Genomic DNA, 25,320 nt, shown 5'->3' with positions numbered 1-25,320 from the left:
TGAGTGCGAGCGGAGGAGGAGGAGGAGGAGGAGGAGGGAGACGAAGGTGGAATATTACATCCATCAATCAGCCGCACAGTCTCGAGCGCTGAGATCCAAATGGCAGCTGCCACTTAGGAACCTGCAAGCTGGTGGCGTTTCTGAGCGGAGACGCCGGTGTCATCAGTTCCAGCTGATGACAAACGACCAATCAGATCCTCTGTGACTTCATCACGTCAGCGATCGATTCCTGTGCACTTGTCGTGTTTCCAACAGGGAACATGGAAATGTGTCCCACGTGCACAGTCGCTGGGCAGATTTCATATCACCAACGTAAAGTAGAAAGTATAAACATAAGAAGAAGAAGACCTTTAAAACGTTGTTGATAGTTTCCTGCTGAATCTTGGAGACGGAACAGTTTTCATAGTGATAATGATTTACAACAGTGGTTTGTTAGTTTAATCTCATGAGAGAATTAAAGTCCTAGTGACCTGATGTGTTTTCACAGCTGGACACGTTAACTGGAAGGTGATAAACACGTTGGGACGTTATTTCAAACGGTCACAGATCACGTCTAAGAGGATTCTTCATGTGTTTTGTCATTTGCTATGTTTCGGGTTGGATTGAGGCCGCAGCTCACCTGACGTGCTGCCCGCCTCCTCGAAGTCGATGTTTCCCAGGTTCAGCACGCCGGCCACCACCCGGAACAGGTCCAGCTTCTCCGTGTCGTCCAGGCCGATCTTCTTCATGGCCACGCACATCCTGTTGAAGTCGCCCTGGTCGTCCAGCAGCGGGTCCTTCAGGGGGCCCGACTTCAGGTGCTGAGGGACGAGGAGAGAGCGGTTAACATCTTTACTTCTTTCTAACACACAGGTAATTATTCAACCTTTTCATCAAACATCATTTCAACTGCTTCACTTTCATCCTGTCGTCCCAACTTCACTTTTATCCCTTCTACCGCTCTTGCTTTAATATTTACCTCCCCCCCGTCTCACGGGTTCACGCGCCTGTTATCTCCTGCTTCTCATTCTGTGGCCGTCGAGTCTCTAAAGAATAATTTATTTCACTGCTTGCAGTAAGTGGGTGGCTTTGCCTCAGCAGCATTTTTAACATCATCGCTCATAAAAAAGAAACCGAACTGACCCTCATCCTCCAATCAGCTCTCAGAATTACTCTCATGTCATCTCCACGTTGCAAAATGAACGTTCTGCCACTCGTCTGAATTCTACATGTCACTCAGAAGACGTGTGCAGAGCAGGAGAAGCAGCACATTACAAACATCTCAATCTGCAGCAGAGAGAAGTCTCACACGCACACGCACACACACACACACACACACACACACACACCTGAATAACCTTCTCAAGAATGTCACAGTCTGATGATGTCCGCAGGCTAAACCAGACACCAGCCACTCCGTGTCCCTTGTGATGGAATTAAGTAGAAAATGAATTCTCCTGCTTAGTTGCTTCCACTATTTAATCAGGTTCTCATTGGATTTTCATTTGGCTTTTTTCACCGAGGCTCACAGAGTCGAATCACGTAAATCAGAGGCGGGAGGCGACGCCGGCTGCGAACCAGAGTCCTGATGAGTCTTTGTGTCGCGGCTGCAGAGTTAACAGAAACTTCTTATTCCAGCATTAGAAGCAGTTTTACTCACTTTCTGCTTCGGTCAGAAAAATGCAGTGAATGTTTTTCTGAACCGAATCCAGTGAGTCAGCTGGTCGAGGTGTTGAGTCTTTATAATAATTATGCAAGTCAAGGTTATTTATGTATAAAGCACATTTATAAACCAAATAAACCAAATCAGAACGAGTAAAATAAAGTAAAATAGAATAAAATATTCTTTATCAATGTTGTTTTTTCTTTGCATCAATATATTAATGAAATCTGGTCCAAAGAAAGAATGAAACTGTTCATCTCAAACTTCAGACCTGCCAGACGTTCAATTTTAAGATTTCTTTCACAGTTGAATGAACGTGATTGACATCATGGATCATGACGAACACGTTCTCCATCACAATGTGTGTTTACATGCAGATTCTGATCCACAGTAGAGTTTCTACACGTGTCGATTGTTAAAACTACAGATTTGGAGGGAGATATTTCCACCGACTTGGCAGACACGTCAAATAAATCATTGATTCTCCTCATGTTGGCAGGTTTACAAAGAGAAACGATGCAATTCCCCTCAACACAATGGTTTCTAACGTTCCCGTCTCAGCGAGGCTTGCAACAGAAAGAAAATCAAAAGCAATCAGTGTAAAATAAGAGTAATAACTGTGTCCTGCTTGCTGTGGTGCTGCAGGCGCATTGATCCGATGAGGCTGTGAGTCGTGTGGAGAGCAACACTGCAGAACCTCCAACAAACTGGATTCACATGTTGTGGTGAAGCCATTTCTTACAATCTAACATGTAAACACCAGAACATGAGGAGACCTCCCGAGTTTGAAATCATCATTTTTCTCTGATCGCCTGCGGACACAGACGGCGAACATCTCGGGGGGGGGGGTGTTCGGGTTTACGCCACGCTGCACTGTGACATTCTGAGATCCACAAAAAGCAATCTGCAGGGAGATGTCGCTTCGATTGAAACGCTCTATGTTTTCTACACAGCAGAGGAAAGTGGGAAACCGTAGAGCGGCACTGCAGAAGTGAGGGGGAGATAGAAATCATGCACAGCATTGACCCCGAACACGCTCAGAGAAGATGTGGACACGGCGGCGGAGGAGAAGATGGGAAAGAGGAAAACCAAATCACCTGGTGGTCCTGTGTGATATGAGACGGAGCAGTGAGGAGACATACAGCACATCACTTATCACAGAGTCACAAACACTCAACCTGACGCACCTCCAGCTTCGAAGACAAATCCACTCAACTTGGACGGAACATGAGCCAAGAAGGAACTCGTCCCATCGAGTCATGGCTCCAGACAAAGAAATGAAGTGTCGCACTCTGGGTGCAGCTGGTCTGTGGAGACGCTGATCTCACGCTCGCATCTCAATCTCCTGAACCATCACGCTGAAATCTGCTCTTTAAACTTTAGAGTTATGACCTCAATTAAAAGCACGTCGAAGGTCATGTCCACCGTTTCATTTCGGAGCCATAACACGGAGACTAAATCCAGCCAGAGGCTCCAGGTTTCTCTCAACTGCTGCTGCTGAAGTTATTTAATTAGTCTTGGGAGCAAACTTATTGATTTCATGTTCAGATTCTCTAATGCTTTCACTCTTTTTCTTTCAATAATGACAAATAGACAAATAATAAAAAGACAAATAATTATAAAAACACAAAAGTGCAAGTTTTGCTCCTGCAGTTTCAACCAGAACCATTTGATTTTCCTCCACGGAGAAATATTGAAACGTATATTATGATGGAAGAGACTTTAATTATTATTCTTTGATGGAAGCTCACACACAGGATTTGTAGCTTTCAGAGAAAGAAATAAACTTAATTATAAATCTATAAAACAGGAAGTGTGAGAGTCCACAGGGACTCTTCAGCGGAGCGGCGATCTCTTGTCCATGTTCCTCTTAATGGCTGTAATAATTAACAATGCTGCACTGCAGGGAATAACGTACACAGGCCCAGTAATGGAATACTTGTGCATAATTAATCACCGGCCAAAGGCAAATGAAGGAGCTCATTTCACATGATGAGATTTGTTATTAATGCAGCGCGTTGACGTCTTTGTGCCGCGTCCGACTCTCAGTCAGTCGGCTAATTCAAATGTTTGGAACTTGTTCGGATGCTGAGACGACGTAAGACGAGCGGGTTTGAAAAGTGGATTTTATAGAAAAACAACATCACTAATGAAGTAGAATATGTGAGAGGTTCTTTGAGGTGTGTGTGTAGCAGGATCCGATCACACACACTGAATCAGAAGCTGCTTCGTCAAGCTGATCTCTGCTGGTTTGTGGGTTTTTTATTCGGAGTCACTGAAGGAAAAGGCAGAAAGGTTTTTAATCTTTAAACAAAACTGCTGCAAATCAAGTCGCTGTGATGCAACAGCAAGAAAATGGACCGAAGGTGTAAAGAATTCAGTCTCAGTGATCGGATCTGTTGGGTTTTCTTATTCACTCAATATCTGAAATGAAAAAAAAAACGTGGAAAAGAGAAAGTCTGTTGGCTTTCGATTTTGTTTCTCGTCTTAAAGTTCCAATATTTTACTTTTTTCCGTTTAGCTCAGCTCAGTTAAAAAGTCCTCGACAACGGGAGACACAAAACAACTTGACTCTAATCAATGTCACTGTTACCATGGCTACAGCGACGTTAGTGGATCAGAGAGCTTCTGGGAGAGATATTTCAGAAACAGTGACCAATCAGAGCAGACTGGGCCTTCTGGGAGGCGGGGCTAAAATGAGACGAGAGGAGACAACCAGCAGGAAGACGAGGGAGACGAGGGAGACGGACAGAGGGAGGAAGGAGGAGGTGGTGAGCTGTAAAAACAAAAAGGTGCAAATGTCCCGAGCAGAAAACAGCAGCTCGAGGCCGCAGGTCTGAACGAACCTGCTGAGTCACTTTGAGTTCGCATGAGAATCAAACATGAGACACAAAGAACGAGAGGAAAACACTTCAGGTTCGTGGAAACAACTGTTACCGAGCAACTGCTGGAAATGGGTTTAACGCTTCAACATTTAACAAGGAATCACTTAGTTCAGCTAGAGTTAATTAAACATTTAAAATGTAACCTTTAGTAAATCTAATAAGTAATAGATGATCAAAATGTTTGAGGAATTTGTAAATTTGACTGATTCTGTTGCTCCGACATTTTTACTGATTTAATTAAACATTTTTGAGCTGATTAATCAAAAAGAAATCACACTTGATCTAAACGCAGCTAACTCCAGTTTATCATTATTACGTTATCACTGAAGCATGAACTCAGCAGCTTGTGAGTAGAAACTGAAGCTGAAGACTAAATGTTTTAGTGAGATAATATTATCTCATGATGTTTTACTGCAGCTTTCTCCTCTTTCCACTCGTCAAAAAAAGAAACTTGGATTCAAAGGCTTTCAATTTGCCATAAACGTCCGTGTCCTCACTCCGGACCTGGTGTGTTTAGACTGTACAGTACTTTAAAATAAAGCTTCAATGGGGAAATGTAAAAACATGTGTTTAAACCTCTAGATAGATCTACTCAGTCACACAGATCACCTTCAGACTGTATCCTATCTTTAACGTGTTTGTTGGGCTGAATGTGGGTCGGCGGTCGGCGGTACTGTACCTCGGGGCTCTTGCGATTCTGCAGGATCTGCTTGTCTGTGTCTTTGGAAGCGAAGAAGCGAGTACATCCTCTGTTCAGGTACTGCAGGAACACAGAGAGAGAGAGAGAGACATCAGCACGACTGCAGAGGAAACGGCCTTTAAACTAAAGAACAGGGTAAACTTTATTTACATGTTGGAAAATAGGGAATTAAAACAGAAATAAAAACAGAGCACATTCTCACACGGCTGAGAACGGCACAGAGACATAATAAAACTCCTCCAGTCTGTGAAGGGGATTAAAGGAAATGCTTGAAGTGGTTTATGGACTTTTAGAATAATTACGATTTCATTAACGAGCTTTGTCAGACAAAGTAAAACCAGCCAATAAAAGCTGAGAAAAACATTTAGAGACCAACACGTGGAGCGTAAATAAAAGGTCTTCGAAGTGGGAGAGTGCTCGGCTTCGTGAAACGCACGAGTCGCTCGTCACCAAACAACGAGACAGTCAACAAGTGTAATCAGCTGAACACTTATCTATCTTTCCTGGAAGAGGTTTTAAAAAATGACCAAATCAAGCAAACTAATCTAATGTGTGGAGACAAAAAGGAGCTTTACTGCCAAAGCAACAAGCAAACGGTCCGAGGGAGAGTTGAGACGACCCGTCACCTGCTGAGAAGAGACCTGACGTCCCTTGGCCCGTGGAGGTGGAACTGCAGAACACGAGTCAGAGAGTCCGAGAGTCGGAGAGTCGGAGAGTCAGAGAGTCAGAGTCAGAGACGATCCGTCACCTGCTGAGAAGAGACCTGACGTCCCTTGGCCCGTGGAGGTGGAACTGCAGAACACGAGTCAGAGAGTCGGAGAGTCGGAGAGTCAGAGAGGAGAAGTTTCTGGGAAAGTTCCTCCTGTTTATGTGCGTCTGACGCCACTTTCCTGAACTCGCCTCAACAATAAAATGAGCATTTGCACAAAGAGCCCTCCCCCCGCTCCCCTGGCTCCCCCTGCTCCCCCCCTCCCAGTGTAATTGATTCTGTACCTGTGTTAATGGCTTCTCACCAGCTGGCCTCCTCTGCTGGATGCACAGAAACAAGCTAATGACGACGCAGACACAAATTTCCCAGGTGTGTGAGGGGGGGAAGGCAAACGACTGAGTCGAGCCGGTGCTCATCTTGTTTGGAGAGTCGAGTCCTTTTGGACCAACAGATGGACACAAACTCAGTTTCTCATTATAGGAGAAGCTGCAGGAGGGACTCGCTGCTTGTTCAGCCCTCCGTCCCCTCTGTCCCCCCCGTCCCCCTCGTTCCCCACCAATCAGCAACATTTCATCTTTTGTTCCCATGTATCTCGTCTGAAAACACTTGTTCGATCTCCCCGCGGCTCCCACACGCTCTGAGGCAGCGCTGTGCTTTACTGTTTGTCTTCTGTCCGGTTCAGACGACACAACCTCAGCCCAAATAACAATCACATCCGACAGCTTGAAATACAAGAGGGGAATGAAAATGAGCTTCAGGTGCGACAATGTTTTCATCCTCACATGTAGCGAGAGTGGAAATCGTGAAACATGATGTGTGATGACTGGTCGAGCTCCGATATCATGTCTCTGAATGACAACACAAGAAACTATGAATAAAAACTAGAGACAAGAGACAATTACAGAGGATCAGGGATGTGTACGGTTCTACTTCTCTGACTTAGAACCAGATCATCTATTCTGGGCTTTTACTGAACTCTTCTTGGTTCTATTGGGGTTCAGAGAATTAATAGAATGTCAGACTTTTCCTTCGACAGTATTTTCCCTGTGAAAACGCTCCAGCAGCAGATGTGTGAGAGGATCCTAATCAGACGCCTGAGCCTTGTCTACTGACGCCTTCTGACGCCGAGAAGCAAACGACTCTGCTCCCAGCTTCCTCCGGACGTCTGAACTCCTCAGACTCCAACGAGTGTCGTTCAGTCAAACAGCGATGGAGCTTTGTGAGATCAAATGTGAGACAATGTGGTGAAGCTAAAATAAAACCAGTTAATTTCTCCAGTGGTAAGAGCAGAACTGACCATATCGGAGTTTTAAAGATTAACCACCAGGACCCAGTTGATTTTCTGTATCAATAGCGAGGACGCTTACTTTTATTACTTTTCCATTGTGTTTCTTTAAATACTTTTACTGCACCTCTGCAGATACACAAATACTTTAACTATCTGTTCCTTCACTCCTTCAGGTCCCATTGTTTTAAAAACCCTGGTCTCCGCCCCTGGCATCAGACGACAGAGCTTCCATCAGCGCGGAGCTGGATCCTGGAATCTCTGTTCCCTCCCCACCAGCAGGGAAACGGTGGATACATGAAGCCATTAGCTGCTGAAGTGACGGCAGGAGGCGGAACAAGTTGCAGGGGGACACTGGCCGAGGCTGAAGAGCGAGCGGCGGCACTTTAAGGTCTGAAAATTACGCAGGTGAGAATAGAGGATTGAATTTCGATGCTGCCAACAGAGGAGCGAAAGGCTTTTAAGAAAAGAGACAGACATTATCTGTCTTTCTGCTCCAACAGTCGTGGTGACTCAGCTCTTTTCAAAAAGGGGAAATCTGAAAATCCACGTTTTAGGGACAGACTCAGACGACTCGATGGTCTCGCTGTGGTTGTGGAGACACAACGTGAGGTGGAGGGATGCAGGGCTTTGTAAATGATTAAGAGAATCTTAAAATCAATTGTGCAGTCGACAGGGAGCCAGCGACGGGACGGCAGCAGCAGTAATGCACCGTGTGACGTCCATCAGCGTCCAGCCGGCCACACTTTGGACTAAGCCGAGCCGGGAGAGGTGAGAAGTGACGAGAGGAATCACTCCTCACTCTTTCTGTGAGGTCTTTGGAGGGTGATGAAGGTTTAGATCAATGTTTTGAAGCTGAAACCAACTGTACGGACGTGTTTCTTTACACAAGACTGATGTTCAGGTTTATATCTCTGCTGCTCTCTTTAACATTCGCTGCCAGTCGACCACTTTACTGCCGTCTCTGGCTTTGACAGATCGATACGTCCGTCCCCACTTTCATCTGAGCGGCAGCCGGAATGTAACAGTCATTATCTGTGCACCACCACTTCTGCTGCAGCCATCACTGTATCTGGAGGTTAACGATTCATACTGAGCAGAGCAAACATGATGGTAAACACAGCTCGGTCTTTAAACCACTAATAAACACTGAGCAGCCCAATGAAGGGCTGGGGACTCAGCTGCGGCTCAGTGCTGCCATCTGGTGGCCACAAGGCAAAGAGGAGGGCTTGACTCCTCAGTCTCACACCAGCGCTGCAGTACGAGTGTCTATGTATTTGATTTTTCTTGATATGGTCACGTTTATCACGCTCACATGATGAGACGTCTTGTTGCTGTGAGTCTCATCCCACTCTGACTGATCTGTAATCTGTTTATAAAATGGTAGTTTCTATAGAAAGTGACTCTACTTCTCAATTTATAATGTCAGTAAACACCCCCCACTCTTCAAATGTGGTTACTTCTGGTTTTAAAAAGTCAACTCAGCTTTTAATTAACTAACGCATTAAAATCCATGTAAGAATATCTTCAGAATCACAAGGAAGATGGATTCATCTTCACGTGGGCACGTCCACGTTGAGCTGCCGCAGCTTTTAGCAGATCGCTCTGCAGGGACGATAAATCAGCTGCATGTTTTACTGTCTTTTTCAGCGATTCGTCATTTAAAACATGGATGTCAGCGATCAGGCAGCAGAGTCAGAGTCAGACGACCTGCCGATCGTAAAATAGAGACTTGACTGATGCCTGGTGCAGCGCTGGAGGAGTCCTCCTCCTCATTAACAGGTCAGAGGGATGAAGGAGAACAAGAGGACGGAGCAGGAGGTTAATGAGCTGAGACTCGACGGAGCTCAAGTCCCATCGTCAACCTTTAACACGTTTATCAGGATTCCTCTGCAGCCAGGAGGTAAACACTCAGGACGACCTCCTCTCCTCCTCTCCTTCATCCCACTGGGTTCATGCAACATACAAACTAAACTCTCGTACCCTGAAGGTGTCGGGGGAGCTGAGGTGAAACTTCTGCCTGATGTCCTCGGACGCTCCGGCGCACAGTCGGTAGAAGATGTGGTAGTTTCTCTCCTCTTTGCTTTGGCTGCAGATCCTGGACTTCTCCAGCAGGTAGTGGGAAACGAATCCGCCCACCACGGCGTTCTGACGGACAAACGCCAACACGGACAAAACGTTTCTGACATGTCCCAAACACACAACAATACATGTATAGCACCTGTGAGCACACGATGACCTCATATCCTGTTACTTATATCACGATTATTACATTTTAAATGGGTTTAAATTCATTAAGAAGTGAATCGGAAAAGAGCAAAGGTGATACAAAGAAAAATATAAATAATTATTCACGTGTGTACGAACTCTATATGGAAATAAAGTGAATTATAGCAGGTTGCAGAAACTGTTTAAGCATCTCAGCTGATACAGAGACTGTTTATTCACAGAGCTCAATAATAAGAGTTTATGATAATTAACTGTCGCTGTCGGGCATCATGTTTAATTCATGACGTCTTCACCGTTCGTCTCCTGAGTTTCCTCCAGATGAGACAGACTCTGAAGTCTCAGACTGGTTTTTCTGCGTTGTTTTAGAAAACACTGAATAAATCTACCTTCTCGTTAAAGTGGATTTCCACAAACTTCCCGAAGCGGCTGCTGTTGTTGTTCCGCACGGTCTTCGCGTTTCCGAAAGCCTCCAGCAGGGGGTTCGCTGTGGGAGGAGAAAGGGACCCAAATTAAAAAGCTTTAAAAAGGAAACTTTCCCACATTAAAATGTCTAAAAAAGAACCAGACCTGCTTTATATCTGTGTTTCTTACATTATATTTTCATACCTGATAAAGTATCTGTATCAGGGTAAGGCTGTGTTTCATGTGCTCGCCTGTTTTTATGATAAACTTTTCAGATCTTGGTGGTTTTTAACTCTACATTTGAATCACATGAGGGATTTTAAGTCGTCGGCTCCTGATAAAAGCCTCTGAAGGAATCCTAACCAGGAGAACTACAACTCCCATGATCCCGCGCTGCTCTGCCCGTGAATCTTACCTTCCACGATCCTCTCGTCGATGTCCTGACCGGTTCCATACGAGGTCGTCAAGTATCTGGGAACAGCAGAGTTACATGTGAAGGGATTTTGACCCTAAAAGCATTTCAGGATTTCAGTTACAGTTTTAAAAAACTATCTGAGGAATGAGTTTGAGACATTTTGGGATTATATTTAATATAAATGATAAAAAAAAAAAACTGTAAATCCCAAACTGCCGTGGTCAAAGACATATGTAAGGGATTTATTAATTTTTATCCCGTTAAATTACGACTTCATTCTCTTGATATTATGACTTTATCCTCGTTAAATTGAAACTTTATTCCCAAAACATTATATGATTTTTCTCTCGTTTAACTGAGACTTTATTCCCGAAATCAGAGAATTTATTGTTTCTTCCCGTGGCCATTTTACTCCATCGTATAAAACAAACTCTCAGACTTTATAGTGTTTCAAAATCAAAAGCATGTCCCTGAATTCCTCTGGAGCATTTGAGGTGATAATAAAACTCGTGAGTCTCGTGTTGCAGCGTCGTCCTCACTTGAGCACAAACTTGGTGTTTTCTGTCTTCCCGGCTCCGGACTCCCCGGAGACGATGATGGACTGGCTCATCTTCAGCACCCTCATGTCCCTGTACGCCTTATCAGCTGAGACACACACAGGCAGCTCAGATTAGACGCTGACCCCAGGGATCCAGCAGGAGGCAGCGAAGGTGTTCACTCACCGATGGCGTACACGTGCGGCGGCAGCGTTCCCAGAGACCGGCCCCGGTACTGCTTGATGGTCTCCGGCGAGTACAGCTTCGGGAGGTCATAGTACGGGTTCACCGCGATCAGGATGTTGGCTACGAACGTCTGGAGGAGGAAGAAGTAACAACATCTGTGGTGGCGGCTCAGTTATTTAATCACACAACCTGCCGAGTGAATTTCCCTTGGTGATAAACTACATTTCCCAGAATCCCAAAGCAGCAAGGCGTTAAACTCCAGCGTTCAGCACTAATAAACTGTGAAAGTGAAATCAGGCCTCATTCCTCACACGTGATGCGTTGGCAGCATCGGGATCTAAAGGTTTAAAAACCTGGGTTTCACTGATCGTCTTTCCTCTAGAAACCACCATCGGTTCACACTCTGAATGAAAACTCTGCTAAACCTTTATGTGCTACTCTTGTCCTATGAAATAAACCTGTTTCTGACCCACAGGTTCCAGTTTATTAGGAACACGCAGCTAAGCTTCATCAGCCTAATACACTGCTGAGATAAATGCTAAATGTTCCGTTCATGTTGAAACTGAATCACTTACAGGGTTTCTCATATCTGATCCTAAACTCAAGTCTAGAAACAAAACAGCATCAAACTTACTTATTAAACAGTTTCAATAAAAAGTGAACGTTCAGGTTCATTAATGAAGGAATAACTAGATCAATGTGTCTGATGGGAAGAATCTGAAGTGGTGATTCAGACCCAGGGTCAGTTCCTTCTTCAGCCACTAGAGGCTGCTGATCACACTCAGGACAACACAAACAAATCAATTACAAAGAAAATGAAAATGTATAAAAGTCAGGAACAGACACTTCAGTGAAATTATAATGATCATTAAAAGTGTTGGTCTGGAGTCTGGAGTGAGGACATTCTGCAGGAGTGAGGACATTCTGCAGGAGTGAGGACATTCTGCAGGAGTGAGGACATTCTGCAGGAGTGAGGACATTCTATCTGCTCAGAGAAACATGTGACGTAAAAGACATCAACAAACTCGTAGAGAGAAAACGTAAAGTTCAGTTTGTTTAATTCACACTGTGGATTGATTCAGATGTTTTTTTAGACACTTACATAAATCTTGTCTTTGCTGTATCTCACACGAACATTGTTGAGCAGAGTCGCTTCATTCAGGTACATCAGAGAACCTGAGGCACAACAAGGGACAGAAACAAGGTTACAGAGACATACATGAAACAGAATAATACACAGGCTGCACAATATTTACTTTAGCATTTTTAAGAATTCACATCATGCATCTATCTGCTGTATTTAATGTCATGAGAGAGAGAAGCTGTTGTTAGAAAGTGAAACTCACAGTTGTCCTCCATGTGTTTGTTAACGTCATCCTCTGCAGGAAAGACCTGGCTGATCTGAGCCAGAAAGGTCTGTGAGAGGAGGAGAGAGAGAAACGGAATAGAGGTAAAGAATTAAGAGTTCAGAGACGAGATCTTACAGATAAAACTACGAGAGTGATAATGATTACTGATAAATATTCAAGAAGAAAGATGCAGTTTCGGCAGATTCTGGTGCACGAGAGCAAAACATCAGCAAACTTTAAAATACAAGATCAAGTAAAGAAGAAATTAGTTGAATGAAGTGAAGATGGAGAATTAAGTTAAACACAGAAACTGTGAAGCTTCAGGTTTGTTTCTTTAGGAATTAAACATGAATTGATGATTCATGTTTATTTCTATTTTCAGACGCTTCTTTCTTGGTAACCTGGTATTATTTCAGATCTGAGTCTGGTGTCCAGAGGCTGAAGGAACCGGCTGCTGCTCGACACGTGAACACCTGATGAATTATTTGGAGGAAACAGGATCGGACTGGACAGAGACAACACGGTGACGGAGACACAGAGAGGACGGACAGCACGTCCACAGCAGGCAGCCGCTGCTCTGCATTATTCACCATCCAGGACAGACAGGAGACTTTATTCTGGTGCTGTAGAGTCACAGGAGAACCAGGCTGTACTCGACGTGTCCTAATCAAAGGACGGGGGGGCTGGTGTTGTTTTTATTCTTTTTATTCTGTAAACAACTTGTGTTGCATTGTGTGCACGTGAATGTTCCATAACAATAAACACCATGATGCTGCTTGTGGTGCTGCGACGTCTCCGTGGACTCTATGATATTGTTACCATTGACTTTACAATTCAGTCAGATTGAGTGTTGAATTTGTGATTCACTGATTCTGACGTTAACTTTTACTCTAGAAGCTCGGAGGTATTAGCTCGCCACACGTTTCACATTCCTCCAGCTAAACCCACGTTGAACTAATACACGGGGGTTTATGAGGACACATGTGACCCTTCGGAGCCCCGAGGGTCTGCTGGTGTTTCTGTGATCGGCCGGTCTCTGCCAGCTCCTGTCGGCTCCAGCGAGGCCGAGCTCTGTTAACTGCCCAATCTAAGAGGCTCCGCTGCGTCAGGGCCGCGGTGCCATGGTGACGTACAGTTGATTCATTCTTTCCAGTGGTGGCATGTTCCACATTCTCAGCCCGGATTCCACAACGCTGCGCCGCGCGAGGAGAAAAGAAGGGAGGAGGTGGAGGAGGTGGAGGTGACGCCAGGCCGATAATCTGAGAGGAAAAGAAGCTGAACATTGTTCTGTCATCGCTGCGGCAGACAGAAGCTCCAGAGACAAACGCCTCACAAACTTCATCTGTAAGAATGTGGTTGTGTCAGTTTCTGCCCGTTAATTACACGTCACGTGTTCCTATGAGTTTAGATTAACGTCCGTCCTCCTCCATCCAACTAGAGAGCAGAGAAAACCAACGTGCAGAGACTTGAAACTCTTTAATCAGCAACTGAAAGTTTCCACAGTGACAGACGGCTGAGATTCACTCTGCTGCTCCGTCACTCACTTCTACGTCCATTTGTGTGTCTGTGGTCAAGAGAACGTGATCGTCCTCTTTCTCCAGGAAAAGTTACTCCACCTGTTTACTGCTCTGATCTTTGCACTTCATATAAAAAGTTAACAGGCACCTCGGATTATAAAGGTTATAAAGTATTCTGCAGACGTCACGTGAAGCTTTTTATGCCCTAAGATCGAATCCTCCACCTTCTTCTCGGATCAGGACTCATAACGTTTGATTGCTGGAGTTTTTTCTTTACGACCAGTTGATGAGATTCTTTCTCCTGGAATTAGTCTCCCAGGAGCTGAAGGACACAAAGCAACCTCGGCCCAACCCCCTGCCTGTGTTTCCTCAGACGCTGACTTCAGATCAGATCTCTCACATCTGAAGGCAAAAGAAAAACATTTTCACAGAGACGTGCTGTCTTCAGATCTGCTCTCCGTGCAGTTTCCGGGCTGCAGCGGAGGCCTGCGACCGTCTGATCCAGAACAATGTGCAGCCTGTCCTGCTGCAGCCAGTTTGTGCCAGTGTCTGACGATGTGTTCACTCGCTGGCAGAACTCCGGGGATGGACGTCAGGAGGAGGACAGAGAGCCGAGAGCATGATACTCATAGTATCATCATCACAAAGTCTCTGTCCTGCTGTGACTCATGGTGGGTGAAGGACAACCTGGTGTTGGGCTCATTTTATTAGAGGAGGAGAGGCAGTCAGTTTTAAAGTGCTGATATTTAGTAGGAATCTTTAAAAGGTTGCGTCAGTTTCCAAACATCTCCGCTTCTACTCGTCCAGACGAAAACACAGACGGGACCAGCAGTGTTTACAAACTTCTCCGTTTGAGCGTCTCGAAAACCAGTTTCTAGACAGGCAACATTTTTATTGTGGTGTGGCCGAGCGGGCTAGAGACTCGACTGCTTGTGCTTCCTGGTACAGCAGCCACTGAGATGCTTGTCGTTACTGTAGAGGTTTCGATCTGCAGCGTAGAGCCGTCAGGGAGGCTTTATTCTGCAGCAGGAGAACGAGTCCGAACACAAAGAGGAACGAGGAGTCCTGCAGCAGATGGTCCGGTCCCACAGAGACCTGCTCTCCCTCATCACAGTGCCCAGTGTTCACTCATTGTCATGAAACCAAAATATATCTACATCACTGCACAAAACCTGCTTCAGTACATGAACGCAGGGCTGCAGCTACGGCTTCATGTCGTTACCGTTCACTTGATCCACAGGGGAGAGACAGACAGTAAGAATGAAGATAAAATAATTAGAAGGGCGTGCATACCTCCACCTACGCTCGCTCACCAGGTCAAACAAGGTGACACTACATTCCTGGATCCGCCCTCTTGTTCTGCAGAGTTCTTCACTGACTCATAACACGTCCGTCCAAGTCTTTATGTTGTGTGAAATAAACACAACAGACTAAATGAAAACAAATGATGTTTCATGATAACCGATGTTATGTTTATGTTTATTTAATATCACCTGTGAGATTTCAGAAAAAATGCTGCAGCAAAGTAAGAGCACAAAACTTTTTAGGGCTTTATAAAAAAGACACAAAAATAAAAAAACACTTCCGATGTTCCTCGTACGATGGAAACCTTCTCTCGGTCAAACAGCGTCAGTCCGGTGTTTTCTTGACCGACAGTAAACACTCGGTCAGCGACGCCTTCCGGGGAAAGATCACCAAGACGGACGAGGAGCATTAGGGGTAACCGTGGCGACGGCCTCTCAGTGACATTAAAAGCATTGCCGAGGGCGACGCGGCGACTCATCCAGCAGGAAAGTGAATTACCGGTGAGATATCGGCGAGAGGAGAAGCCTGTTCATCTTCCTGCTGAGAGCCACTTGACTTCAGATTCTGTACTCGAGCACATTAGAGCTGCCGGCTGTGGACTGAAGGGGCTGGAGGTGAATCACTGAGTGAATGATGCTTCGCTGCTCTCAGGCCTGTGGCCTCCTCCTCCTCCTCCTCCTCCTCCTCATGACATTAAGTGACACATTAAATCATTCACACGCTGCAGGTGACAGCGAATCAGAAAAGGCTCTCGCAGGAAATTAAAGCCCCGAGGGAACCAGGAAATGAAAGATGGAGAAATATGGAAGCAGCACAACCACACATATCTTTTTAATTCCCCATATTCGTCTTCTTTGTCCAAACAATAGAATCATTAACTGTATTTAAGGAGGATAAATAAAGATGGACGTCACGTCTCCACTTCCTTCCACTGTCCAGAACTGGAGCCAAAGTATCTCAGAAACCAACGCACCATGACATCACTGGGAAACGAGCTGTGGTGTCGAGGCTCCGCCCACACGCCTGCTCGACCAACCATGAGTCAGTCTCAGCTGTCAATCATCTATTTATCGTCTACTTTGTTTTTCTTTGTTTGGTCCACGTCCCCTCAGCTAACATGGAGGATGTTTATGAGCTATACTGCAGCCAGACACCAGGGGGCAGTAGAGATGATTTGGCTTCACTTATAAGATCTGTCATGTCTTTATTTACAGTCTACGATCCAAACTTGGCGCCTGCATTACCCATGATGCAATTCAACTTCCAACAGACGACTACTAATTCCAGTCCAGGTGATTACATTATTATACTGATTTGATTAGTTTTGGATTAGTTTTGCTTGTACGTTTTTTTCGACCACTCGCCTGAAACGACACCAGTAAACCGCTCGCTCACCTTTCCCTTCCCTTTGAGAGGTTCGATGCTGAGGCTGTCGGCTCCGATGTCCACGATGGTCCCCAGCTGGAACCCGTCCGTCGGGTGTGGCGCCCACACCGGCTTCCCGTCCTCCATCGCACCGCTCTGAGGGTTCTGGAAAACATGAGGGAAACAGTCTGAGAGAAGAAAGAAGCTCTTCGAACAGAATGACTTCATTTTCCAATGAGAGCAGAACACCCACTAGTTCCAAGTCAAAAACAACTACACACGACAAAAAGGAACTTGTACTTATTCATATAGTGTCTTCAAAAACATTACAAAGAGTTACACAGTGAATAAAAAAAACTATGAAACTTGGATAAGAAATGTTGAAGAAGAAGAAACTTTATTCAGGAAATGAGCAGAAGTTCATTACATCCACTCAGATGTTGTTTCTGTGAAAACAAGCGGCCGCAGGGAAACCAGAGCCCGAACCACAAACCAGCCCCGTGTGAGGAAACAGGAAAAACAAGCCGTCGGCTGCTGGATCCAGAGACACTGTGTGTTTACACTGTGTCACAACCTAGAGATCGAGTGTGTCAGAGCTTTACATCATATATCAAGAAGTCTCACGTCCGTCACGTGTTAGAAACCTCATCAACTCGTCCACTCGTCCACTGGGAAGCTTCCACACATTGTCCTGCTGTTTCCTCACTAGACTGAAGCACCAATACAAAGCTAACCGAGCCTGAACTGAACCAGACCAGTGACCAGACCAGTGACCAGACCAGTGACCAGACCAGTGACCAGACCATAACTTCAGATATCATGTCAGGTCGGGCAGCCACACGGTCAGTCTCAGACATTTGACCAGGGGGCTGTTCTACCAGGAGAAGTTCCAGAAAACGTCAGGAGCACCAGACTCAGGTGTTCGTGTTCTCACAGAAAGTTGCTCTGGAGAAATGTAAGATCGATATCCAGAGTTCAGTGCAGGTCCACGAGCTGAACGCACTAATCCAACAGGAAGTTCATCAACTCCTGTTAACGTGAGGGAGTCGGGTCGGCCGCTGGTTCAGTTTCCATCCACACAGCTGTGACCCGGAGCTGTGACTGAACCAGAGCACCAGAGGATCTACCAATCAATCAGGGGAATCGAACCGTGACCACTGCAGCACCACCGTCCCTTTTACTACAGCAGCCTGCAACCGGAGCATCACAGGTTTGATCCCAGAGGGAACATTTGTGTTGTGACAGAACCTGATACCACGGCCTGTGTGAGTCTGTGTGTGAGTCTGTGTGTGTGAGTCTGTGTGTGTGAGTCTGTGTGTGAGTCAGTGTGTGTGAGTCTGTGTGTGCGTGTCTGTGTGTGAGTCTGTGTGTGAGTCTGTGTGTGAGTCTGTGTGTGTGAGTCTGTGTGAGTGTGTGAGTCTGTGTGTGTGAGTCTGTGAGTCTGTGTGAGCTGTGTGTGAGTCATGTGTGTGAGTCTGTGTGTGTGAGTCTGTGTGTGTGAGTCTGTGTGTGAGTCTGTGTGTGAGTCTGTGTGTGCGTGTCTGTGTGTGAGTCTGTGTGTGAGTCTGTGTGTGAGTCTGTGTGAGTCAGTGTGTGAGTCTGTGTGTGAGTCTGTCGTGAGTCTGTGTGTGAGTCTGTGTGTGAGTCTGTGTGTGAGTCTGTGTGTGAGTCTGTGTGTGAGTCAGTGTGTGAGTCTGTGTGTGTGAGTCTGTGTGTGAGTCAGTGTGTGTGAGTCTGTGTGTGTGAGTCTGTGTGTGTGAGTCTGTACGTGAGTCTGTGTGTGAGTCTGTGTGTGTGAGTCTGTACGTGAGTCTGTGTGTGAGTCTGTGTGTGAGTCAGTGTGAGTCTGTGTGTGTGAGTCTGTGTGTGTGAGTCTGTGTGTGTGAGTCTGTGTGTGAGTCTGTGTGTGAGTCTGTGTGTGTGAGTCTGTGTGTGAGTCTGTGTGTGAGTCTGTGTGTGAGTCTGTGTGTGTGAGTCTGTGCGTGAGTCTGTGTGTGAGTCTGTGTGTGAGTCTGTGTGTGTGAGTCTGTGTGTGTGAGTCTGTGTGTGTGTGAGTCAGTGTGTGAGTCTGTGTGTGTGAGTCTGTGTGTGAAGTGGCTCTGGAGCTAAAAGGTCAAAGGTTGAACCGCAGCAGCGACAGACACAGAGTTCCTTGTTTAGAGATGAAACAACGAACTGAACCTGCGACACATAAATATTGAGAGACAGAAAAACGTCTCCATCGTTTCTTTATCATTCTGTCGAATCACAACTCTGACACAGGAGTGAACTGTAGAAGGTAAATGTCTGACTTCCTGTCGCTCTGTCACTGTCACTCTCTCCCTCCGGGTCTTTGTCCCTCTGGCATCTGAGCTCATCACAGGCCGTCTCCGTTTCGCCACGTGAGCCGACAGCGGTCATCAGAGCGTGCTCTGGACACGGGAGCAACAATCGGCCGTTTGTCAGCAGGGAGTGGGTCGACACACATAACTTCAGGCCAGTTCACACAGTCGCCCTCTCCAACACACAAAGTGACAGATGCTGCAGCTCCAGCGACAGTTTGTTTTCGGTGCTGTCCTCTCTGTCCTCTGTGTCCCGGCCTCCACCACAGCGTCTCATTTCAAGGCTTTTAATCCGGTGCTCTCTGCTGAGGGAGCTGCACTTCTGGAGCTGGTGGGACCGTTTGTTTAGAGACTGTAGAGACTCTGATATCTGAAGATATTCAATTTGTAACAAGAAACAGAGACGAGCAGCAAACCCTGACATCTGAGAAGCTGCAATCTGAAAATATCTGTCAATCTTTTAAACCAATGACTTCAGTTCTAATCCAAAGTGGAGATGAATAACCTCGTCCTCCACATCTGTCTCCGCCTCCTTCAGTCTCACTCTTGACTCAGAAGCTCAACATGTTTCCTGCCTCGCCTCTGGCTGATCTCCACTGGAGCCCTGATGTTCAGTAATGGAAGTGAAACAAGTCCTGATTTGCTCTTCATGTGGTGGAGCGAGGTGAAATGACCCAGCAGCTAAAATACCACAAAGCTCACGTCTCCACCGAGCAAAGAAAACAAGCCTCTGCTGCGGCTGCATCCCAGAATCATCCTGTACGCTTCCACTGGGGGTCAGAGTGACTGTGTTGGAACAGACTGGGCCGACTGGGCCAATCAAACGCTCACGTTCGCACTTCAGTGCATCGAAGCAGCTGCACACAAGTTTCTATAACTTCTCTTTATGCACCGATGATTCAGATTCAGAGAACATGGACGTCTCTTCTTCTTTATTCCATCTCCTCCTATTAGAGCTGCAGATTCTCTGTGTTTGAAACCACGTGTTGATCTCAACAGCTACTTTTGCTCTTGTTTTATTAAATTTACTAATAGTGTTGTATTAGGTATATAATTATTATTATTCGACATGCTGCCTCCATGTTATTTGCTATTTCGTGGCATTAACCTGCGTCGTGATGTGCTCAGGCCTTCAAGCAGCTGCTCTGTTGAGAGGCGACAAACCTTTAGCCTCATCTCAGCTCAGAGCTCTGATGTAGAACTCGTCCACACGTCCACACGTCCACTCGTCCACTCGTCCACTCGTCCACACGTCCACACGTCCACACATCACCTCTCAGACGCTTTTTAAACTACTCCACATGGTCAGATGCTCTTGGAGAAGGTTTATTTTGAAACGGTTGTTTCAGCTTGAATATAAACTCTGACAGTTCAGGGGGGACGAGAGGCAGCAGGAGAACACTGCTCGTTGTTCATCAGAACAAGTGATCATTCATGTGATGATGTTCATTTAAAGACGTTAACGAGCTAAACTCTGATGTGTTGTTGTGTAAATGTCTCTTTGTCGTCTGTGAGATTACAGGTAGTTCAACTGAGCGACGGTAATTTAAACCTGTGAGAAGCAGAAGTGACATAATGAAGAGAAAGTCTCGTTCCCACAGGTTCTTCATTCAGTTTCTGTTTGTTTGACTTTCCTCCTCTGGTGTAAAACTAAAATCAGCATAATGCGTCTTCTGGACCCAGTGAAACTGTCGTCCACGTCTGCTGACCCAGTCAACTGTCCGTCTGCTGGACCCAGGAAACGCGTCCGCCGGACAGTCAAACTGTCCCGTCCCCGGACCCAGTGGAACTGCCGTCTGGACAGGATCAACTGTCCGTCTGCTGGTCCCAGTCAAACTGTCCCGTCTGCTGGTCCCAGTCAAACTGTCCCGTCTGCTGGACCCAGTGAAACTGTCCCGTCTGTGGACCCAGTGAAACTGTCCCGTCTGCTGGACCCAGTCAAACTGTCCCGTCTGCTGGACCCAGTGAAACTGTCCCGCCGCTGACCCAGTGAACTGTCCCGCCCCGGACCCAGTGAAACTGTCCCGTCTCGCTCTGACGGCTGCGTCAGGAATCCTCTGCAGGTTTCCTCTTCCCAGCTCAGTTTGAATCTCTCGTTTCTCGCCCACTGAGGGCGTTAATGGAAGCAGGTTCCAGAGGACGCTCCACGCGTTACAGCTGAAATTACTCAGAGGATTTTAATATTTAGGGCAGAGGCTGGAAATAGATTAGTTCTGTACCCTTTCAGTTTAAAAAAAAGCATTAATGTGATGGTGAGTGCTGCAGTCGAGACTCGGACGCTCCCCGTCAGTCGTTGGTTCTTCAGCCCAGACGGACCTGCAGGTTTCTAACTCTGCTGCTGAGACCTGAGGTCCTCCAGTGAAACCTCTGGAGATACATTTGGCTGCGGTGCTAATCTGGTGCTCAGTTTAGTGTCCAGCACGTTTATATCGGGAGTGAAGTTACGTTTCACTGCAAACCGGAGTGAGGTTTTATACGAAGGAGGAAGAAAAGGCCCCTATTTATTATAAATCACTTCTATAAAATTATTAATTTAATGTTTATTTTATTATGCAACTCTATCATCAGTTATTTATCATTTGTTTTAATATGTTTTTTTAAAACTTTATCTATTCACTTTTCTTATTTTAACTGTTTGTTACTTGTTGAAATCGTCTACAGGAAAATTCAAAGAAGCTAAAGAATAATAATAATAATAATAATTAATATCTGTAGATAAAAAAAACCTGAAAAATGTCTTGAACATACATTTTTCAGTTGTTAGTGGATATTAGTGGAGAAGTGGCTTTAGTAGCTTTTATCATTGTATTATTCCTAATCTTTCATTTGAAACAGTTATGTAAATTAGGGCTGAAATGATAAGGCGCTCAACAGGAAGTTTAATTGATGATTCGTTTGATAAATGATAAGAAAGTAAGAGCACATGTAAAATCAAACTCGATACCTGCTGGTGAGTAATTTCCTGGTTAACCTGGTTAAACATTAACTGCAGCGTTCTGTCTGTGCTCTGCATTCATTCCTCACACACCTGCCCCTCTCCTGAAAGCTTCAGGCCACAGAAAGAAAAGACATGAAAGCTTTCCTGTTTTCTATTTGTCTCACGGCTGCCACTCAGCATTCATCGCTGCGGCCGCACCCACAGCGGAGTCACCGCGGCAGGGCGCGGTCGAGGATCTGAGGATCTGCAGGTGATTCTTTTCACAGAGGCAGGAAGGACTCTGACCCGCCCAGCGTGTGTTTGTCTTTCTATTGTGGTGAGTTCGCTCACATGACGCACTCCAAGGCCCTGAACGTCACAACTAACCTGCCAACCCCAAAGCTTCACTCCAACCTCAACCTTTAAAGAGTCCTTTCTAAAGTAATACAGTTCATCTGTTAGGACGTCGGGAGTCACATCCGTCTCCTGTGAGGTCAAACAGGTCCCTTTTGTCTCTTAACAAGGTCACTGTGTCAAATTAGCTAATTAGAGTCATAAATAATTCACCATTACTTCATGATGGGCTACGTCTGTAAACTTTATCGTTTTATTACACAACCTCTTCCCTCAAATCTGTCTCACGACTCTTGCCAAAAGTGTTTATGCTCATTGATCTTTATTCAAAACAGCGACATCGGCCTCATGGATCAAAACGTCTCTGGTGTGATTCGGCCTCAGCTTCATTTCTGATGATTGATGGAAAAGTGCTGATCTTTGACAAACTCCTTGTAAGAGAGTTCAAAGATTGACAGGAGTCATCCTCCTCAAGTCGAAGTCTAACACCAATGAAAAAGTGGCACAAGCAGCTGAGAGAGTTGCACATTACACAAAAGAGTCTAAATGATTCAATCTGTGAGAAGTGAACCTTGAAAAGAGGCGTTAGCAGGATGATGAGCAGCCGGGCAGCGTGGAGGTCAGGTCGTCAAAGGTCAGGACGTGAGAGTGAAGGAGAATCTTCACTACTACACTGGAAACACTCAGTTCAGCTACTAAGGATTCGTATTATATCATTAGTTTTAGTTTTAGTCACAGATTGGATCATTTTTCAGATCAGAAACAAAGTGAGACAAATAACTTTTCCTTCTATTTACTAAAGAACATAAAGAACTATTATTACGAGGATTGTCTCATTAGGACCAAGCTTTGGTCCCCATGAGGTCCACCAGTCCTGACAAGGTCAGCGTTCATGCTGGAAAAGGTCCTAAAGAGGCACACACAAAGACACACACAAAGACACACACAGACACACACACAGACACACACACAGACACACAGCGGAGAGCAGTAGCTAGAAGTCCAATGTTCAGAGCTGTAAAACCCTGGCAACAGCAGAAACAAGAATCCCTGTGTCATTTGAATATTGAAGAGAAGAGCTAAAGAGAGAGAGGCATTAACTGGGGTCAAAGTCCGTCTGGAGTGAAGCTTCAGAACGAGCAGCGTGACGAGCCTGAGAAACACGTCGGACACCATCTTCACGCTTGAATCAACAGCCGTCATGTCTGCAGACAAACAGCTGGAAGCAAAGGAGGAACTGTCCCCGTTTTTAATCTGAACATCAGGTGCCAACAGGGCTCCTCCCAAAATATGACTCTGGAGGGTTCGGCCGGTTTCAAAAGGTCAACAACACCTGATCCAGGGTCAGCTGCCCTCGCTGTTGCTATGGTTACAGCCTCGCCACCATATACAACGATGGGTTGGGTTCAGAGCAGCTGAAGAAGAGTGTGTGTTTGAAATAATCAAAGACTAAAACAAGTGATTTCAGTCAGAGGAGGGAGACGCTAAAAATACACATTACAAAACCTGAGAGTTAAAAATAGATGAAAAGTCCTGCGGCTCCAACAAACGATTTAAAATCCATCATACAACAGCTTTGACTGTGTGAAAGGTTTTTCACAGGGGAGAATAAAGCAGAGTTTAGGTTAGTTTATAGGTTCATAGGTTATTTAAATCACCAACAACAGACAAATGTTTACGAGCAGCCGAAAATATCTCATCTATCCAATTTATGTCAATAAACAAAAACTTCAATAAGAACTTTTATCACCTTCTGAACTTTTCAAAGAGCGACATAGTTTGGGTGGTTTTTCATCCTGAGGTAATCTGACCCGTCTGCAGGAGACGAGCCCTAAACCACGAGTGTTTCTGGGCATAAAGACACAGATGTGGACATCCGATCGCCAGCGGCTCCTCTGGAAGGAACCGTGAGGAGTCAGCATGAGGGGACTTGAAGACAGCGTCTCCAGGATCATAAAATGATACTGAGGAGACGTTGGATCAAGGTCAAGTTTCAAGGACGAGAGTCGGGTTTGTTTTCAGTTTCAAAAACCACCAGAATCTACAACGTCCAGTTTGAAATGACTGAAAACTGAGTGAGTGTGTGTGAGAAGCAAAACACAACAGAGTCAACTCCTCAGGATCCTCAGGAGCAGCGAGCAGCGAGCAGCGAGCAGCGAGCAGCGAGGCGGCCCGGCCATCAGACGGCCTGTAAGGCGACACTCTCTTTATGGCGGTCACTACAAGAGCCTGCGGTCTGTGGCTCAGTGGGCCGTGACTGATTCAGCTCACATTCCCCTAATTACAAAGGCCGACGAGGGGAGGTCCCCACCCTGTCCTCCTCCTCCTCCTCCTCCACCTCCATTAACGTATCAACAACAGAAACGAGATACAGCGAGGATGAACCTCTCGCTCCGTCACCACCGGCCACGAGGAGCAGTCGCCTGCTTCAGGACCTCGGAGCTGATGACCACAGGTTCACCTCGGCCGCTTTCAGAGCTAATCAAGGTAAAGTTAGTGATGCTACGGACGTACTTCACACACAGTACACACAGTACACCCAGTACACACAGTACACACAGTACACACAGTACACACAGTACACACACCAGTATCTGCTGCACACAAGAGGGTTTTCAAATATGAACTGATTTAATATAAAACATGGGAGACCACAGACATAAAGACAGATGTAACTGATTTTAACATTTTAATGGTGAGAACACACACGAGACGTTCCAGTCTATATAAAGAAATATATCAAATAATTCCATAACTCTGCAGGTTTGTCAGACACAGGAGACACAAGTCTTATTCCGGCTGCAGCCATGTTTCCAACATGTGACACTTCTCTGTCAGCTCGCCCTCATTGGGGGTCTCACAGATTTTGATTCATAAATATAGAAAACATGTTTTATACCCGTGACATGAGATCAAGGAGGAGGACAGATTGTGTCTGTAAAGCTCTGAATCTCCAGGATCAGTCTCCAGTTAGCATCTGAATGAGACCTGAGGTCCACCTGATTCTCCTGGAGTCAGACTCACCAACGTGCTGCTGATCGATGTGAAGCATCCAGATACTAGAAGGTTTCCATTCACACTGGAGCTGAGCTGGAAAGCCTCGTCCAGTTTGAGGTGAAGGTCGTTACAGGTCAACAGAATTCACAACCATTACACTTCAAGTTGTTTCTCAAGGAAACTCGTGAAAAGATCACGTGACCTAC

General features: G+C 45.7%; 1 protein-coding gene across 3 annotated transcripts in view; it reads right to left on the bottom strand.

The window, feature by feature from the left end:
• The window catches only part of myo6a (myosin VIa), a 75,234-nt gene that overhangs the window by 47,032 nt on the left and 2,882 nt on the right, over positions 1-25,320 (bottom strand). For all 3 annotated transcript variants that reach the window (XM_047338173.1, XM_047338172.1, XM_047338171.1), the window contains exons 2-11: positions 16,556-16,690; positions 12,336-12,405; positions 12,092-12,165; positions 10,990-11,119; positions 10,807-10,912; positions 10,268-10,323; positions 9,837-9,934; positions 9,205-9,369; positions 5,207-5,287; positions 620-800 (exon numbers count right to left, since the gene is read on the bottom strand). In XM_047338173.1, coding sequence (XP_047194129.1) covers positions 620-800; positions 5,207-5,287; positions 9,205-9,369; positions 9,837-9,934; positions 10,268-10,323; positions 10,807-10,912; positions 10,990-11,119; positions 12,092-12,165; positions 12,336-12,405; positions 16,556-16,690 — 1,096 coding nt within the window. The remainder of the gene's footprint in view (positions 1-619; positions 801-5,206; positions 5,288-9,204; positions 9,370-9,836; positions 9,935-10,267; positions 10,324-10,806; positions 10,913-10,989; positions 11,120-12,091; positions 12,166-12,335; positions 12,406-16,555; positions 16,691-25,320) is intronic.

The sequence above is a fragment of the Hippoglossus stenolepis genome, chromosome 20 (assembly GCF_022539355.2).
Source record: "Hippoglossus stenolepis isolate QCI-W04-F060 chromosome 20, HSTE1.2, whole genome shotgun sequence".
Lineage (NCBI taxonomy): Eukaryota > Metazoa > Chordata > Actinopteri > Pleuronectiformes > Pleuronectidae > Hippoglossus > Hippoglossus stenolepis.
The sequence above is the reverse complement of the archived record's forward strand: the minus strand, read 5'-3'. Positions and strand labels throughout refer to the sequence as shown.